This window comes from Papilio machaon, chromosome 23 (genome assembly GCF_912999745.1).
Source record: "Papilio machaon chromosome 23, ilPapMach1.1, whole genome shotgun sequence".
NCBI lineage: Eukaryota > Metazoa > Arthropoda > Insecta > Lepidoptera > Papilionidae > Papilio > Papilio machaon.
Window position 1 is genome coordinate 293,073 of NC_060008.1, and position 18,667 is coordinate 311,739.

The 18,667-nt window shown below is 37.4% G+C and overlaps 1 protein-coding gene across 1 annotated transcript; it reads left to right on the forward strand.

Moving 5' to 3' along the window:
- Positions 1–8,932: 8,932 nt before the first annotated feature.
- On the forward strand, positions 8,933–11,506 carry LOC106711267 (trypsin 3A1). The gene is made up of 6 exons (XM_045683720.1): positions 8,933–9,025; positions 9,232–9,401; positions 9,886–10,013; positions 10,365–10,620; positions 10,835–10,984; positions 11,303–11,506. The coding sequence occupies exons 1-6, from the start codon at positions 8,965–8,967 to the stop codon at positions 11,453–11,455; spliced, it is 918 nt and encodes a 305-aa protein (XP_045539676.1). The 5' UTR covers positions 8,933–8,964; the 3' UTR covers positions 11,456–11,506.
- Positions 11,507–18,667: the final 7,161 nt, after the last annotated feature.

Consider the following 18,667-nt stretch of genomic DNA (forward strand, 5'->3'; position numbering starts at 1 on the left):
TCGGACTACAAAAACAGTCTTTACATTTTTTTTATCAATTAAAATGTTAAGAACAAAAAAAGATTTTGGTTACAAACAACTAAGCTACATTATTTGGATTTTTAATAATGCTTTTTTATTTTATACGTTGAAGCATGCTAGTTTTAAATAATATAAAATTTACTTTACTTATTATCTATAATTATCTTTGACATAACAGAGATAACAACATATTTTCAACAGGGATTTTGAGCTCAAAAACCCACGGTAAGAGTAATAAAGTAGAACCTTCATAAGCTAAGCAAAGTAGCGTTTTTAAGTACGTAAAAAAATAATGATGAGGTTTCGTCTCGTCATGGTAGACAAGTTTTTAATTAAGCTAAGAAGAGCATTACTGTCCTGAGGGAAATAAGGACTTCGATGTGGCTGCTTACTTTTTTTATTTTTTATTTGAGTGTTGATTTTATTCATCTACGAGTATAATTAAATCTAAAATATGTTGACTATTTCATATTTACAGTTAACTCAATGTTTAAATGCAAATTGCAAATTACAGTAAGAAATATTCAAATAAACTTTTCTGCAAATAATTTCCTTATTCTATCGGAATATCTAAAGAAAGGAAGTGAAGAGCTAGCAAAAATTGTTTCCATATTCACCCTTCACACGTTTGTTTCATTCGGAAACTGTTTCCATTGTACGCACGACGTAACGCGTGACGCGACGTGTCCATGACGCTTGTCTGCGGAATATTGATGAGGTTTTGTTCAAGCGTAGAAAATTATATCAAATCACATACTGAAGGAATGTTACATCTGTATATTTGTACTACACTATAGAGAAGTTTATTTACTTGCCAAAAACTACGATTTTTTCCCATGATTAACGTGTAATTACGCGAGGCGAGGTGACACTGAACGTGTTAGGTTATTTCTACTAAACCTAAAATAACTATAAAGCCAAAGTAAAGTATAAACAAACAGTAAACAAGGACTATAACTCAGCCACTCGTGCGCTGAGACGCCGAGACTTTACAAATTTTAGTCGTAGTCTTTGGCTTTTAAGAGACAGGACTTATCAAGCGCGCTTGCACTCTGTCAAATTAAAACAGACATTAAATGCTAAACTTGCTTGATTATATTCTCGTTTTCTGACAATTTGTGAGTCAGCATGCGTTCATCAGCAAGTAATGCACATGTGCAATTAACATCTTTATCTCCCAACCACCGAAAATTAGCAGAATTTATTTATTAGAACGGCGACTCTTTGCCTAGTCCTTTTTTCTATAATCAAAGGCTGGAGCTAGCTGTAACGTCTACTCATGTCCGTGCAAGTGATTTACAAGCGCAGTGTAAGAGAAGACAGCCAGACCTGCATACAACTGATTTATGGAGTTTTATATTTACTATACGAGTTGTTGCAAAATTATATTCAAACAATGGACAAAACTTGTAACATATACATGTAAGATTAGTTTAATTTTTTTTTATTTTAAACAAAGAAGTAAACATGTTTAGCATCCTAAAGTCCCTGATCCATAATATGAACAAAAAAACAATATGCCTGTAAAATCTTCACCGCCTGTAGCATATACTGCGAAACGATATTGATGTGTAAATTGTATTCTATTCCGGAGAAGAGATGCGATCGATTGGGATAATACATTTTATATTTTTAATTAATTAAAAACTTAATTTTTATCTGCAATTTATTATTCAACTAGCTGTCCCACGCGACTCTGTCCGCGCGGCATTATAAAAAATATTAAAGTAGCCTATGTGTTTTCCAACACTATGTACTACATTGCTGCCAAATTTCATCTAGTGTCTAGATCAGTGTTTCCCAAAGAGGGCGATAGCGCCCCCTTGGAGGCGTTTGAAGCCTAGGAGGTGGCGATAAGAGGCCCCAAAAATGGGGGCATTGAAATTAATTAAATTAATGAAATTATGGTTTTTAAGTTTTAGGGCTGAATAAAAATTAGGGGCGCTCTGAAATATAATTGATTTTCAAAGGGGGCGGTGAAAGAAACAAGTTTAACAATCACTGGTTTAGATCCTTTGAGCCGTTCCTCCATCTAAACATTCGCATTTATAATATTAGTAAGATTAGTTACATTTTAATCAAAATTAAATATAGCTAAGAATAGAAATAGTTTAAATACATAATTCGTTGTCAATTTCCAATACGGCGAATGGTGAATATCTAATGTCGAAGGAAATCAACAGCAATGGAAGATGTCTCAGTGAATATTGAAACAGACAGTTCTGACTATTTTACATTTATTAAGTAAACCTACTCGTCTTTCCAATGAATTAATAACGAGTTCTTAGCGACCGTATTGATTGATATTATTTGGTCATTTGATAAACACCTAGATTCAGCGAATGACTGGCAGTTACATGTCCAATCTATAATCGTTAATTGGTCATTGAGGGGGACACTTAGTGTAGATTTCTTAATCTAAATCAACACTTAGTGGACTACTCAACGATTCTGACTGCGGTAGTTAGTAAATTACGTAGAATTAGAATTTACTACATTTAGTTAGTGTAGTAAACTTTCTGATGGGTTACAAATATTATATTGTAATATTACTTGTGTTAAATTATCTCACATTTTTATCAGCGTCTACAAAAACACATCTCTTAAGTAGGTCTAAAAAATCACCGAATTTATTTTCTTCAATATTTTTCTGCGTAAATATTTTTACGTGTACTTACAAGAACCGTGTGATCCGCAGCGTCGCGTCTGTGTTATTTTTGTTACACGATCACTTTTACTAAGAAATCGTTAAATTGGAACAGATTTAATGGCGATAATAAAAATATGTTTTCTCTAAAATTTCGTAAGCAGCACCTGAAAATATAGGGATTAAAGTAAGCTGTATATAATAAATAGTACAAGGATTACTCACAATATTTAATTTTCGAAAAGAAAAAATAGAGATAATTAATATTACAGTTTAAAAACTTAAATAAAAATATTACATAATGCGTCCGAGTCAGGTAAAGAAAACATAACAAACTAAGCATAGATAAAAAGAGATAAATTTCTCGTTTATTTGATAAACTTAAGCATTTGCTGTTCCCACACTGTGTCTGGTCCAATCAAGCCGGGCTCGCTGTGTTTGTACAAATAACATAATACGAAAGCAAACAGCACGATATTGTATAGTGTAGTTGAGGCCTGGTCAAATAAACAAATACACTGGAGTCTGTTATGTTTAATTAAGAAACCAAATCATAATTTCTATATTTTTGAGGGTAAACTTTAGAAGTCTTTTCCCGGGATGGTATAAAAGATCTTAAGATGATAATTAACATTTTCTTTAGTTTCCTTAAATTAGATCTCTAGCTTTAATAGTACATCTATTATAATGATATAAGATGTTAAATAAATAAAACATATTATTTCTATAGACAAGTTTTCTTTTAGCATTTAATCAGTTGTCTATATTCCATTCACTAATTAAGTCAGCGATTTTCTCCTCTATTTATTCGCCGCGGAGGAGTTATTTAGTTACTTGAACGCAATTTATCTCCTAACGAGCGACGGAAGCGCCGCTGTCCGATTCTACCCCCTACCCTTCTCCCCGCGCACCCTCTCACTATCCCCCGGGGTGGAAATCTCCAAGAATTATTCAAAAGAAAATATTATTCCCAGTCTTTGTTGGCCATTCTTCGCGCGCATCAAAAGAATCGCTAACTATTTCACTTCTGTGCTCTGCTATTCTTTACAAAGCCTCGCTCCAGTGCACAACGAGAGATACTGCAATAGCAAATTAATAGTTAAGATAAACAATAATAGGTACTGAAAAATAAATGCCATGAACATTATGGAGAAGTTTAAAATAATTTAAATTACCAAAAGAAAAGAGGAATGGCATTTAAATACGTAAGAGTGACGCCACATCGACGCTGACACAACGCTGTAGCGATGCCGCTATGTAGTGCCTAAACATTAGAATAATTGTCCAACAAAACGTCAACTACGAGTATACGATTACGTGCGGCGTCGTAATTATATTTAAAGAGTGACTAAGGTCGTTACGACATGCTTTGCGGTGCGGAACTGATCATGTGGCACAGTGTTATTGCGGTGTGAAGTGCTTTCGCCGTGACGCCCGTGTGGCATGCCTGTCACTGGATCCCAATGCTCACGGCGTTGGTGTAGAAAATGAAAAAGTCAGCAACAGTAAACTCGGCAGTTTGTCGCAAAAGCAAAGCGAGAAAAAATACTACTTTTCAAAAAGGAAAGAAAGCTCTACTAATTGCGTCAACTTCATTAAAATTGTCGATTCGTGACGCTTTTGAAACTTTGTGAAAAGGATTTATTCTTTTAAAGTGACACAATTCCTGTGCTAACGAGCGACCATCTGTCTGAGGACTCTTTCCCTTCCTTGCGACTTTTATAAACTTTTCAAATCATATTTTTTCTTCGTTGCTCCTTAAAGTTATATTTCTACAGCTTTATTTCTACTCATTACTACAAATACAGAACAATGCGCCGGACAATATTTGAGATATATATTTACTTATAATACGACCTCTTTGGTAGACAAGAAGTTTGTATACCACCAGGTCGTACTGGCCAGTAAGAACACTGCATATTTAGTCATTTAGAAAAAAAAAAAGTAAAAAAAGAGAGTCCGTAAAAATATACTATTGATGAGAATATTGTAGAATGTGGAAATCATTTTTCATCGAATTACACATTATTAGCTGCAAATCTGTTTGTTCGTATTTCGTCTGTTACAAAATACGAAAGTAAGTTAATGTTACGTTAATTTAAGATTGATCGATTAAATAAATAAATTTAAATTCAATTCAATATCAAAGTCAAATGTCCACTCACTTATTAATTTTACTGCAATAAATTCTTACTTTCAGCCAGTTTACGAGGGGTCCTGTTATCTGCATACACAGGAGGGACTTCGCTCCTTCACATTTTACTGACGTAATAAACTCGGCAAAGATAAAATTATTTCTTATACATAAAAAGGACTTGAGCTCACAAATTCAACGTACATTCATCAAAGTAAACGTAGCGTTTGAACTATGCTTCTAAATCTTTGTTTTCTTTTTATAAGGTTTTTGTTAGAAATAAAATGTCAACTCCCAACATAACCTTTGAAATTTTTCAAGATAGAATTCAATTAATATCACATTTAACAGGCGAAGAATGAGGATTTAAAATGTGAAAATATTTTCTTTTACTACAAATCGTGTGTGTTCTTTCTGTTTACTATAGAAATTAAACTCAAAACGGTCCAAAATAAAAAAAACAAATCCCTAACAACAGCATAATCATCAGCTCACTATACGTCCCCACTGAGGGACTCGGAGCCTACCCTAAGTTAGGGGTGACTAGGCCATAGTCAACACTGGCCAAGTGCGGGTAGACTTCACACATATCATTGAACTTCTTTTCAGATATGTGCAGGTTGCATCACGATGTTTTCCTTCACCGTAAGAACGTCGGATAAATGTACAGATGTAAATCGAAAATCAAAAAAAACATTGGTACATAGCGGGATTCGAACCCAGGACCTGCAGATTGCAAGTCAAATGCTTAACTCCTGAGCCACCGACGCTCTAACAACAGCATGCCATGAATTAATAAATTAATTAGACCAATGATTAAATTAATCACACAAATTAGACCGAACGAGAACAAATACAAAGAAATGAACGTAAATACAACAGTGGTAGTTACACAAAATACTGATTAACGTTAATTCTACGGAATGATAAAATACTAATCACTATGTCTAATTATTTAATCGTAATTGAAACAAACATTTTAGTGAAATGACAAATAAAACAGTGGGTACATAAAAACAAATGTATGTGTAAGATCCGTCACACAGATCGGGGCCGAGAGCAGATCAGATTTTAATCGCAAACAAAATTGAACTTTATAAGATTGAAACAAGGCTTAATTTTTCTTTTCTCGTCTTTTTTACTATTGCTTATGATAAGAAAAGACGTGGAAAGCAAAATTAAACTTTTTTCCAATCGTACAAAGCTAAATTTTATTTGCTACAAAAAATTTTGCTTTTCGCACCGCTCTGTGTGAACGGACCCTTAGTTAACTATGTGTGCTCAAGAATCAAGTGAACACAAACAAATAGCTATCTCTGTTTTTACCATTTGAATGAGAAGTATCAGTATGTTAAAGTGCATTAAATATGAAATATAACAGCATTATTTAAGACTAGTGGGTGCCCCCGACTTCGTCAGCGCACAATTTTTAAAAAGTAGCCTATAATAATGCCCGCGTGCTTCAGCTACCTTCCCGTCGAAATCCCGTCTAAATCCGTTCAGCCAAACGCGGCCTCATAGAGAGACAACTTTTATTTTAATTTTAAAAATATATATGTATTTTTTCGATATTACATACAGACACTCCAATTTTATTATTATGTATACTCGTAGACAACACTTTGTTAAATTAGTTCCATAAACTTTTTCAATTTCGTTGATTAAAATCGCAGTACAAATATATCTCCGTCTTGTTCATTGAAATGTTAAGAAATAAATTTACTTCACAATCTTCTGTCAATCGTAAAATTATATCGAGATACTTCGTAAAAACTTATCAAAGTTTCTGATACATAAATTTTAATAGAAAAATATGGGTTAAAGGGCGTCTTATTTGTTACGACGACGCGGACCATATCTAATGCAAAGGATAACAGGCTTTCAAGAAACTATTGTATTTTTACTAAATAAATACAGAGAATAAAAAAACAAGTGCTTTGTTATTTTGTAAATAGATTACACTGCTTTTCGACTAACGCTACTAACCACGCGCAACTATCATTTCTATTAGCGTTGTATGCATTTCCACTAGCACGATCGTGACAGCCGGAGATATACCAATGGTGACAATGTCTTTGAAGTAACAAAAACTAAATGTCACAACAGTCGAATTCAACGGAATTCAAGTGTAAAGAACACGAGCATAAAGCTGAGCAATAATCAGGTGGATGTGACCACAAAATAAATTAATATGATTTAAACAAGATTCGTCGCGGACGCAATTGGTCGCACTTAATCATTGATTTTATTACTGCTGTGTGACAAGCTGAGCGACAATTATGATACGTTTCATATTAACTTCATTGTTTTTGAATTAAATAATTTTATTTCCTTGAAGAGGTGAGTGTATCACGTTCTCAAATGCCGGCAACGCAACTGCAGTTTCTCTAGTTTTGCAAATGTCCATGAGCTTCGATGATCACCTCGGTGTTCCCGCTGTTCGTTTACCCTCTTATCTTATGAAAAAATTATTCCAAATGTGTAAACTTATATGTATATATACAATTGATTTTTATTCTGATGATAATTATTTAAATACAGAAAAATGCTAGAGCATATAATGGAACGTTCAGAGGCATATGTATAGCATTTTTTTATATAATAACGTGACAAACGAGAAAGCGGTCACTTGAGTCCGCTTAAATAGCGAAGCGACCGCTACCCATAGACATCGTTATCTATCTTTAATCGACAGAGGAGAGGACGCACCGGAAGAGGAGATATCCTCTAGAAAAGGGTGCGAAGGGAAAGTGAACTAAAATTAGGCCTCCAGACACACTTATCAGACGAAACGCGGAATTTCTTCCACTTCACGCCTGTCTTCTGTGTGGTCGTGGTATTGCAGCAGGCGACCAGGCCCATTCGTGCACCCAACAAATATTGTTGTTGCGGGATCTACCACTGCAGAATAGACAGATAAAGACCACAAACAAATAAAGTTAAAGAATAAATCACTTCCCACTAAGGCTAGAATATCTTTTAGCAAAGTACATATAAGTTAGTAGTAAGTTTTTGACTTAATTGCATTGTCAACACAAAGTGAAATTTCACCCAATTAGGTAGCCAGTAAGATCGTATCTCAATTCGTATCTTCATATAATGGACTGCATTATATATAGATCTTCCTTCACCTTGTGTCTCTTGATTAAGCTGTGGCAGTCTCCCAGAATATACGGCTACGTTTCCTCCGCTAAATCTCTATACGAGGACGTGCAAACACTGGGCTGACACGTGTTCATAACAAATACTGACAACATGAGGGAAATTGAAATGATAACTGCAATATATATCTCTACCATATCAATGTTCTAAATCTAATTGAATTGTTACCATCATGTTTTATAACAGAGGATAGTTATGTTACGAAACGTGACGTGTTGGAATCTCATATCTTTTAACATCTAAAATGCAGTGTGATATAAAATATACTAAGTGCTACTTTAATATTTCTACTATAATCAATTTTCTTTAACACTTTGATATTAATTATCAATAATTATCCATCGTGCAATCCCATTTCTTATCATATGATAGTAACTAATAAAAATAATGCTTATTTTAATTTCTCACTTACTATTGCAATAGATCTGCATGATTTTACTCAGTATCGACTAGTAAACAATTTTGTCAGTGTTTAGTGCTGCAATTCCCACCACCACTGATTGTGGAGCGTGAACTTCTGATCGGATACGGATTTAGTTATTACATTAGTACAGGGTTGTCACACATCATACAAAGGTATTGAGTTATCTTTTATTAAGAAAAAGGTACATAAATTTAACAGATAAAAGAAAAAGGTATTTAACATAAGTAACATGTTATGTCTAATTTTAGTCCTCTTTCCCTTCCCACCCTTTTCTTATTAGGAAAGGATAGGAATGGGTAGTGGATTAGGCGAAGGAGGGGACGCATAAGAAGAGGAAATATCCACTTTCTGTGTGTCTTCTTTTCCGTTAATTAAAGGTTACCAACGCGTCAGCGATTGGGCATTATTATTTTACAAATTTCTATTCCATCTTTAATCCTTAGGCCGACTTTAATATTTTCTTCATAATTTCAATGTATTAAACAAATCTTGTGGCATCCCTCTTTAATTTCCATGTATGAGATGTAATGGTGTAATGGAGCACATTCAGTTGGGTAGGTTCGCGAGTCGTTAGTCATGTATAAACTCATTTATATATTCCTCACTTTAGTTACGCTGGTGTTTTGTGAACAAAATGGTCAGTACTATTTAATACATTTTCTATATTATTTAGATAACTGGCCATCTCATTCTGCTAGTCAAGATTATCAACAAGCTGATAATCTTCTACAAAATTAAAAAGAAAGAGTTTTATGTTATAATAATCTGTTATTTGTATCTTGAATCTATGAACCTACTAAAGTCTTATTTCACTGAACTTTATGTTGGAATGTTTTGTTACAGTAACAGAATATAAAGGTCTGCTAACATCAGACTGCACCAAAGCTTATTTCCGCATGTACGTGACGCGCCGCGTGCCGCCCAGGAACTATTTCTACGTCCACGAAACACTCGATCCTGAACAATTGCTCGTCAGTGGCAACACAGCTCATACAAATAATACAGATGTCGATGTGAGTATTAAAAAGAACATACGACCAAGTTAAATGTCACATTTCACAACATTACGTCAACTGATTGGACGTTAATCTAAACTTTTTACTGCAGCTTATCGTCTTTTCCGCCGCACTGTGGAACGGTCTGTCCTTGGCGTTATTTGTAAACCAGTATTTAGGTTTCATCGAGAAGCGAGCCTATATCTTCCTCAAAAGCAGGCAATCTGCAGTTTCTCTAGTCTTGTCTATGGGAGTCGATGGTGAACTCGGTGTTCCCACCACTCATTTGCCCCTTCTCGTATAAAAAAATCAAGAAAATGCATTACTTTGTTTACGTTTCCTTGGTTAGAAGCTTTGAGAGCGTTTGTACAAACGTGTCGACATACTATCTACGTATGATCTATATACGAGTATATGAAGCGAGTTTCGACACATCCGACGAAGAGAGTTACGTCTGCTAATAGAGCATAAGAGATGTAACTTGATTTATCTTTGTTTGTAGGTGAAGTTCCGCATAGTGGGGGGTAAGATAGTGTCAATAACGGAGGTGCCGTACCAAGTGCTATACGGGCGCTATTGCGGGGGCAGCCTGATCGCTCCGCAGTGGGTCATCACCGCAGCTCATTGTAAGTAAGTACTCCTACTGCCTACTGAACACACTAACCTTCACAGTCATACCACTAATAACTAACAATGTTTCATTTACAATGAAACTGGCTTCAACTTGATCCCATCTGATTATCTGGTATGGTCGATAGATGGAACTAGAAATTAATTAATAAAAATTACAAACCCAACTCATTACACCTTCGATATTTAGGGGAAGCATATAAATCAATTGGTACCTTAATCTTTAAAATTTATGGTTTCTTTAAATCTATGGTTCATAACAAGATTCAATTCGTACACAAGAGCGTTAGATCATTAATCTGCACCTTTGATCATAAAACTATTGGAACTTCATAGCTGTGTCTATTTCAGAGACAGAGAGACGTTCATTTTGGCGGGATCAACTCAACGCAGCCGGGCGCAGAAGTACCGCATCTGCGCACACTTCATCCACCCACTGTGGAATGCGACAGCCGGTGTCAGTCACGACTACGACTACCAGCTGGTGCTGTTGGAGACGCCGGTGCCCGTCACGCCCAGCTCGCGGCCCATCGCCATCGGCAGCCTCGAGGACATCCGGCCGGGGAACATGGTCGCCATCAGCGGCTGGGGACATCTTCAGTTCAAGGTACACGTTCACTATGTATTATTACCACAAGATCTATAATTTATCTTGTATGTATGATTCTATGACTAGTTCTCGACCTTATTGCATTCAAATGTCAATTTCATAGAAAAGGATAGGAAATATATGTTCTCGACTTTATTAGATAGTCTGATTGTTAGTGCTACGTAGTAGTTTACTGTCTAGATTGCGACTCACATTGTAAATATGTAATCAGAAAAGCCGAATGCAAGACCTAGTCCGGCGGGTGTACGTCCCTGTGATGGCGGACGATGAGTGTCGCGCGTTGCCCCACGGCTACTTCCGCAACATAACGCCGCGTATGTTCTGCGCCGGATACCTCGACGGGGCCAAGGACTCTTGTCAGGTTGTCTATGCAATTAAAGTTTCCAATTGACTGTTATAAAATCCAGGTTTTAAGCCATCTTTTTCAATTGTTTTTGCTTCGTATAATCCTAAAAAGAACTATCGTACTTCAGGATTCAGACTAAAGAATAGCCTATCCTGAGCGGCTGAAGCGTTGGCTCAGACTTTGCTAGATCAGTTATGTTCTTTTTCTTACTTATATAAGTTCAGTAAGTAAATTGTACGGCATCGACGTATCTAATTCTGTAGTAACAGGTGTTCTCACTGGTGTATATTGCGGGGTAAGTTAAGCGTCTTCAGTTTCCAGTTGTGGTTGCAGGGTGATTCTGGCGGGCCCGCAGTGATCAACGGCAAGCTGATTGGCATCGTATCGTTCGGCGTGAGCTGCGCCGCGCCGCGCCAGCCCGGTGTATACAGCAAAGTTCCCGCCGTGCGGGACTGGATTCGCGCAGTCACCGCATTGCCACTATAACTTGCCTCACTACGCTCGAAATCAATATTCGATCCTTGAGATCGATCAGAAAATTTTAATTACTCTATATGAAGCGAGTACAAAAATTATTCGATCGATCTCTAAACAACAGAACTGCTGTATATCGGTTAAAATTGAACGAACCTTAGTTATAAAAATTTAATTAAAATTACCGCAGACATATAAGGTGATTGAATATTGATAACGATAGATTCACGAATATGTATTTATTAAAATTTTATTATTATTCATTTATTATCTTATTATTTATATAATACATTTTATAAAAAAAAATTAACAAAATATATTATATAAAAAATAGTATACCACCGGCTGCGGAATCCCATTACTCAAACAACCAGTGGTCAGGGCTACAGAGACAGGAACCTCCTAACTATGCGTGCGGTTTCTAAAATAACTGCCTTTTGTATCAGGCCCTTAATCCAACTGTTTAGCGAGAGCTTCTTAAGATGTTGGTCGAAGCTCTTCGCTATCAGTCCATTCACCGATACGACTATCGGAATAATGGTAGTCGATTTCATACGCCACATGGCGGTAATCTCGTGAGCCAAGTCTAAGTATTTTAGTAATTTTTCTTTTTCAGCTTTCACGAGATTCTCGTCATGTGGAATAGTGACATCGACTAACATTACACAACCCTCAGACCGGTCTATTATTACTATATCGGGTCTATTGGCAGTAATAGTCCTATCTGTAATAATAGATCGATCCCAGTAGAGCGTGATATAGCTATTTTCCAGAACAGGAGAAGGTTGGTATTGGTAATAAGGTACCTCAGTATCCACAAGAGCATATTTAAGGGCAAGTTGCTGATGGATAATCTTGGCCACTTGGTTGTGTCTATGCAAGTATGCACCGTCCGCAAGTCGAGAACAACCGGAAACGATATGTCTAATAGACTCACCGGGACGACGACATGCCCGACAAATGTCAATCGTACCATCCTTTAGAATATGTTTTCGGTAGTTGTTCGTTACGATGACTTCGTCCATGATTGCAAAGACAAAACCTTCAGTTTCCCCAAAGAGGTTGCTGAAGCGCAGCCAAGCCACGGAGGATAATTGGTCCACATCAGGCCCTGTTAAGGCGCGATGGAACCTACCGTGTAACTCCTTGCTCTTCCATACACTAATGCGGTCTGAGACACTTAGTACCGGTAACCTTCGCCAATTCGTGGTAGCCAAGGAAAGCGGCGTGACTCCTTTGTCCATTGCTACAACATCTTGATACATTCCCACGTTCACCTTAAGGAAATATTCCCTAAGATTGTGCACCTCGCGGTTATGCAGGGTCTTGGCATTTAAATAGCCACGACCCCCATGTTTCCGCGGGATGTATAACCTCATTACAGACGAACGTGGATGATGCATCCGGTATGCTGTAAGCAATCGACGAACTTTTCTATCCAAGGCATCCAGTTCTGTCTGCGACCATCTCAGTATGCCAAAAGAGTAGGCTAAGACTGGCATGACCCAGCTGTTAAAAGCACGGCACTTGTTCCCACCCGATAAAAGACTTTTTAGAACTTTTTTCAGGCGGCAAAAGAACCGTTCTTTCACCAGTTGTTTCATACCTTTGTCATTAATACCTAATGCTTCCGACATACCGAGATATTTGTAGCTTTCATTCTCCGAGAGGGAAACGAGAGCCACATCCTGAGTAAGCTGTAGATTCTCAGAAGCTACAACCTTCCCCTTTTGTACATTTATGACCGCACATTTGTCCACACCAAACGTCATACCAATGGCTCTGCTAAAATCGTCGGTAATTTTAAGCAAAGTCATTAAGTCAGACTTCTTCGATGCGTACAACTTGAGGTCATCCATGTACAAAAGGTGTGATATGATCTCGCCCCCTCTACGTAGACGGTAACCTAGCTCTGAACTCTTTAGCAGTGTGCTTAAAGGGTTCAGAGCCAAGCAAAACCACAATGGACTCAGACTATCACCTTGAAAGATGCCACGCCGGATTCCAATCCGGCTAGAGGAAGTAGAAAGGTTTCCCTGCCCTGGATTGGAAAAGCTTGTGGTCCACTGTCCCATGCATGAGTTAAGGAAAGCGCGAAGTGTAGGATGTATTTTATATACTTCCAGCACTTTACTTAACCATCCATGGGGCACCGAATCATAAGCCTTCTTGTAGTCAATCCAGGCCATAGAAATGTTCTTTTTACTTCGTCTAACCTGTTGGCAAATAGCCATATCAATGAGGAGGCAATCTTTGGTACCACGGGACCCAACCTTACATCCATTCTGAGTTGCTGACAAAACGTTATTTGTACAAATATGTGCTTCAATTTTGATTCTCAGAATGGATGTAAGGAGCTTGTAGATGGTAGGCAAGCATGTTATTGGTCTGTAATTCTTAGGGTCCGTAGAACATCCAGATTTATAGATCAGATGTGTTATACCTGATGTCATGAAATCTGGAAGCGTGCCCAATTCTATTGCTAATTGAAATTGAGCTGCTAGGCGCTCATGCGAACTACGGAACCATTTTAGCCAAAAGTTCTGCAGTCCGTCCGGGCCCGGACTTTTCCAATTAGGAACAGAACGAACTGCAGCACTTATGTCAGAACCTGTAATAACTACAGGTCCCATTTCGGTAACCGCTTCACACGAGCGTCTGACAACATTCAACCACTCGCCTTCAGTGTGCTCGATTGGCACCGACCAGATACCGCTCCAAAACGCAGTAGTCACAGTAGCATCTGGTCGCTGTAAATCAAGTCCCTGGCTTTGTGGTTGCTCCCAGTTACGGTAAATACACCTCTGATCTCTCTGGAATATGCGATTTTGAATAAATCTCTCAGATCTTTCTTTATACCTTCTTAGGCGATTAGCCCATGCGAACACTTTTTGTTTCCAGAAGTCTATGCGTTCCATGACTCTTGACATATATTCATTGGACGTGATACCAGTCCCAGCAAACGCCTGAGTCACGAAACGCATAACCTTTGGGCGGTTATTACCCGCCCGAAAACAAAGAAGCTTCGCTATGAGCCATCTAGCTACATTTATGCGCCGTTCAATTCTGCACTGCCATACGGGGCGAGCTTCTCTACGACGAGAACCTGAATTGGGATTTATAATCCCCACTCCAGCCACCCGACATGCAGTCAGTGCCCCACAATAGAGAATTGAATGGGTATCGCATAAATCTAGACTAGAATCCACATACGGAGATAACAAGCGGTCTACAGCATTTACAATACATATATTCCGGTTGTTAATGGGCAATCGTGGTAAGCGAGGACGGTCACTGATTGATACGGATCTATAATTCAAAATCACATCTTCCAAAGTTCTCCTCAAACGCTCAATATCCTGATCACTAACACAAACCTCTTCACTTGGTGGTTCCGTTAGCACATCAGCAGCCACGGGGTCCACAGGTGCAACACAACGTACTTCAGCTGCATTGTGAAGGGGTCGCGCTTCGTGACAGAGTCGCTCAAGTACAGAGTCATCTAACAGGTGACGCCGTTGTATGACCCGCACTTGATCCGATAGACGTTGGGCAGTCACAGACACACTTGGGTGAAGGGTCTGAAACAAAGACAGCATCTTAGGCCGATACGCCGTAAGGTTGGTTCCACCCTCTGTCGCCCCGAAGTAGGCCCGCATGACACTTTCATTTAATAAATGCCATCTCATGCGGCGCACTACACCACCGGTTGCGGGAGCCGTAGGCGGGGGAGTAACCCCCGAGGATTCCAAGCGAGCCGGTGGTGGGCGGCCACTCCTCATCGGTGTTGTAGACGAAGTGGCCGGCAAAGGCGGCCCGACGATGGCTGCGCCACTGGATGTCATCAGGGCTGGGGGAGCAACAGGTATCCAGTCCCCCGTCGTGGCGCAGACCAGAGCAGGCCGCGAAGTTGTTGGGCGTGCGAGCTCACATTCGGCAACGCGACACTGTCTTCTTGGATTTCTCCTCATTGTATCTATGAATTTTGTGATCTGGCTTCTTTTGTGTTTGTTTCTTTTCCATTTCTATTGTTAGTTTTGATTGTTTAAATATTTAAATTGTATTTTAATTTACTGGGAGAAATTTTTCGTTTTGACAGTGTCAAACGTTGCCATTTATTAAAATAATTAAAATAATTATTATAATAAATAATACTTTTATAAAAAAACTATAAGGTTTTCATTGTTAGAAAAATCGGAAAAATACGTAATTTAGTATTGCCTTGTATAATGCGAATTACTACTTGCCGAGTACTTTCGGATTCAGAAAAGATCTACGTTCAGTTTCAGATCCTCTATTCAATTGATTAAAATTAATAACAAATACTGTTAGTTAAACTTTATATTTATTTATGTTAATTGTAAATTATTAATTTAAATTGAGAACAACAGCAAATAGGATTGTAACTTACATACATATTCAACTAAGTTATTATCGTATTTCTCAAGATATCTGTTCGTCTCGAGGCGTCGAGAGCGAGTAACTAATCCTCTTGGCAGCCTGCCAACACAAACGGAGCCTTCGTAGAATTTCCCTCAGTGCATCAGCGGGGATTTGCGCGGAAAGTGCGAGATGCACGTCCGCAACACATGACGCCGCGTAACCAAATGAACAGAAATGCTCGCTGAATGTAGTTATGTGAAAATTAACGTTTTCTCTTATGTGTAGAGCTTAATACAGTTTTGCGGCTGTTAAGTGATTCAATTTTTAGATCATATTTCGCTCGCGTAATCTTACTTATATTATAAACTAGCTTTTACCCGCGACTTCGTCCGCGCGGAATAAAAAAAATGCACACAAGATAAAAAAGTTCCTATGTCCGTCTCCTAGTTCTAAGCTACCTCCCCATCAATTTTCAGCTAAATCAGTTCGACCGATCTTGAGTTTATAAATAGTGTAACTAACACCACTGTCTTTTATATATATAGATGCGAAAGTATAGATGGATGATTGGATGGATGTTTGTTAGAAGGTAGCTTCGTAACTGCTCAACGGATCTTGATGAAAGGCACAGTTATAGAACATAGTCAGGAAGAATACATAAGCAGCTTAAAGATTCTTTCTTGATACCTCGCAGAGGCTGAATCGTAGGCGACAACTGGTTGTTAATAAATTTAATAACGTTGTTTTTGTAAAATGATTCGAGATCGAGTAATGACGATTTTAAGATAAACTCACCGGCTCCTGAGATATCAAACAAAGAGATTTCCCAAATTCATGAATAGTTAAAGATGATGTTATTAAGGATAATAGTGTTGTATCGACAGGCGAATGTCTGAGGCAATTCGCAGCAAACATTTTGTGAGTCCGCAGCAAGACGATGGCCTGAATTATTTATAGTGAGGCGCGGTGGGATGCTGAGCGCACACTAATGTTCTCTGAGAGGGGAGCCCCTTGTTTGAATTATTCTAACTTAATGGATTTTGCGGGATCGACTAAACTTTTTACTATTCTTTCATAAACTGTGCAGGTTTCGGTTTTATTACTTCAAGGGAAATAAAAAATTTATGACTTCGTTCTTCACAATTTTAACTGCAATGGAACTTTTGTCTAATGTTTAACTTTCTTTTTATACAAATAATAAATAATTCATCCTTTTAAATGGATATTTATTAAGAAAATATGAGTTATTTGTCTTAAAATAAAAATTACAAAAAATATGCTTATTTCTATATAAAATCTTTAGGTATAAAAACAAAAATGAATAGAGAAGTTTTGATGTCTATGACCATAGTATTATTCGAATTTACTTGAAAAAAACAGCGCTACGAGATTCCGCATTCCCTTTTTAATTTAAACAAAGATCTCCCTCACCTAAGACGACAATAATTCATAAAACAAAGCCCCGCCCGAAGAATCTCGGCTTTTATAAAGTTTTAATTTACAGTCGACAATGATTTTGCATCACAAAAGTTAAAAGTTTGAAAGATCCGCGCTATCTTTCGATGTCGGTGACCTGAAGCAGTTAAATTAAAAGTTTTTTTATCACGTTAAATGTGTTTTTAAATTAACTTAGCGGTGACTTGAATATTAAGCTACAGTTTTAAAATTTTACAAAATGTTTTAATGGAATATGAAGAAACAGAAGAAAACAAAGTTTACTTCAAGGCTTTATATTTACTTCTGTCATTTTCAATTTTAGAAATTGGTTATAGAAAACAATATAATCATACTTTACATTAGAAATGCGAATGTTTGGATGAATGGCTGTTTATTAGAAAGATTCTTCAGAACGGCTCAACGGATCTTGATGAAATTTGGCTTAGATGTAGAACATAGTCTGGAAGAACACATAGGCTATAGAAGTAAGAAATAGTTAGAAGGAACAATTAAGTTAATTAGCCAAAAAATATTACATCTTTCATACCAAAATATATTTGAACACACGCCGCACTACTATGTAAACAAAAAATATAGCGTTTATTTTTTTAGTTTTTTAGGCGTCATCAAACCTGAACCAATTTAACGGTCCCCGCCTAAATCAACAACTCGGCAAATTGGCCTACGAACAAAAGAAAAACAGACAAACGGCTCGCGGCCTCAACGAATTTATAACCTAAAGAAGCTTCGTAAACCTTCAAAATATTTACCCAAGAAAATCTTGAAGAATATAATTTCACAATGTTTTCCTTTCGCACCGCGCCCCAGAATGTTTTCGTAGATATGAAACTTTGAATAAAAAACATACTTAAGGTTCTATCTTCTGAGCTATTCAATATTTCTACCTACACCAGATGATTGCTAGATTAAATTTAAATCAGAACTTAAACGATAACTACGTTTAAATTACTGAATTAAATATATGTTAAGTAAAAAACAAAATTTAGTAAACGTGTTCTAGAGAAAGCAGGGAGATATTAAATGAATTTCAGAAATTTGTTTCTGCAAATATTTTGAATTTCACCAATTTAACTCAGTAATTTAAGCCTAGCTATCGGTTACAAAGTTTATATGATGAATTAAAACAACGTAAGGTGAATGTAAATGGTAGCCACCGATATTTTCCCCAAAAAAGCGAATAAACTAATGGACCTTTAATGATATCTTGAATTATTCTGTTCAATCGTCTAATCTATGACATGAGGGCCAATAGGGTTAAGAGGCGGGCAAAGGGTTGTTTGCACAAGATCCGGCTGATTCGCGCCGCTCTGCTCCCGCCGCGCTGTGTTGAACTTTGGCGTTTAGCTGTGTACTTTGCGATCTCTTATATTTTCTGCGCGTTCA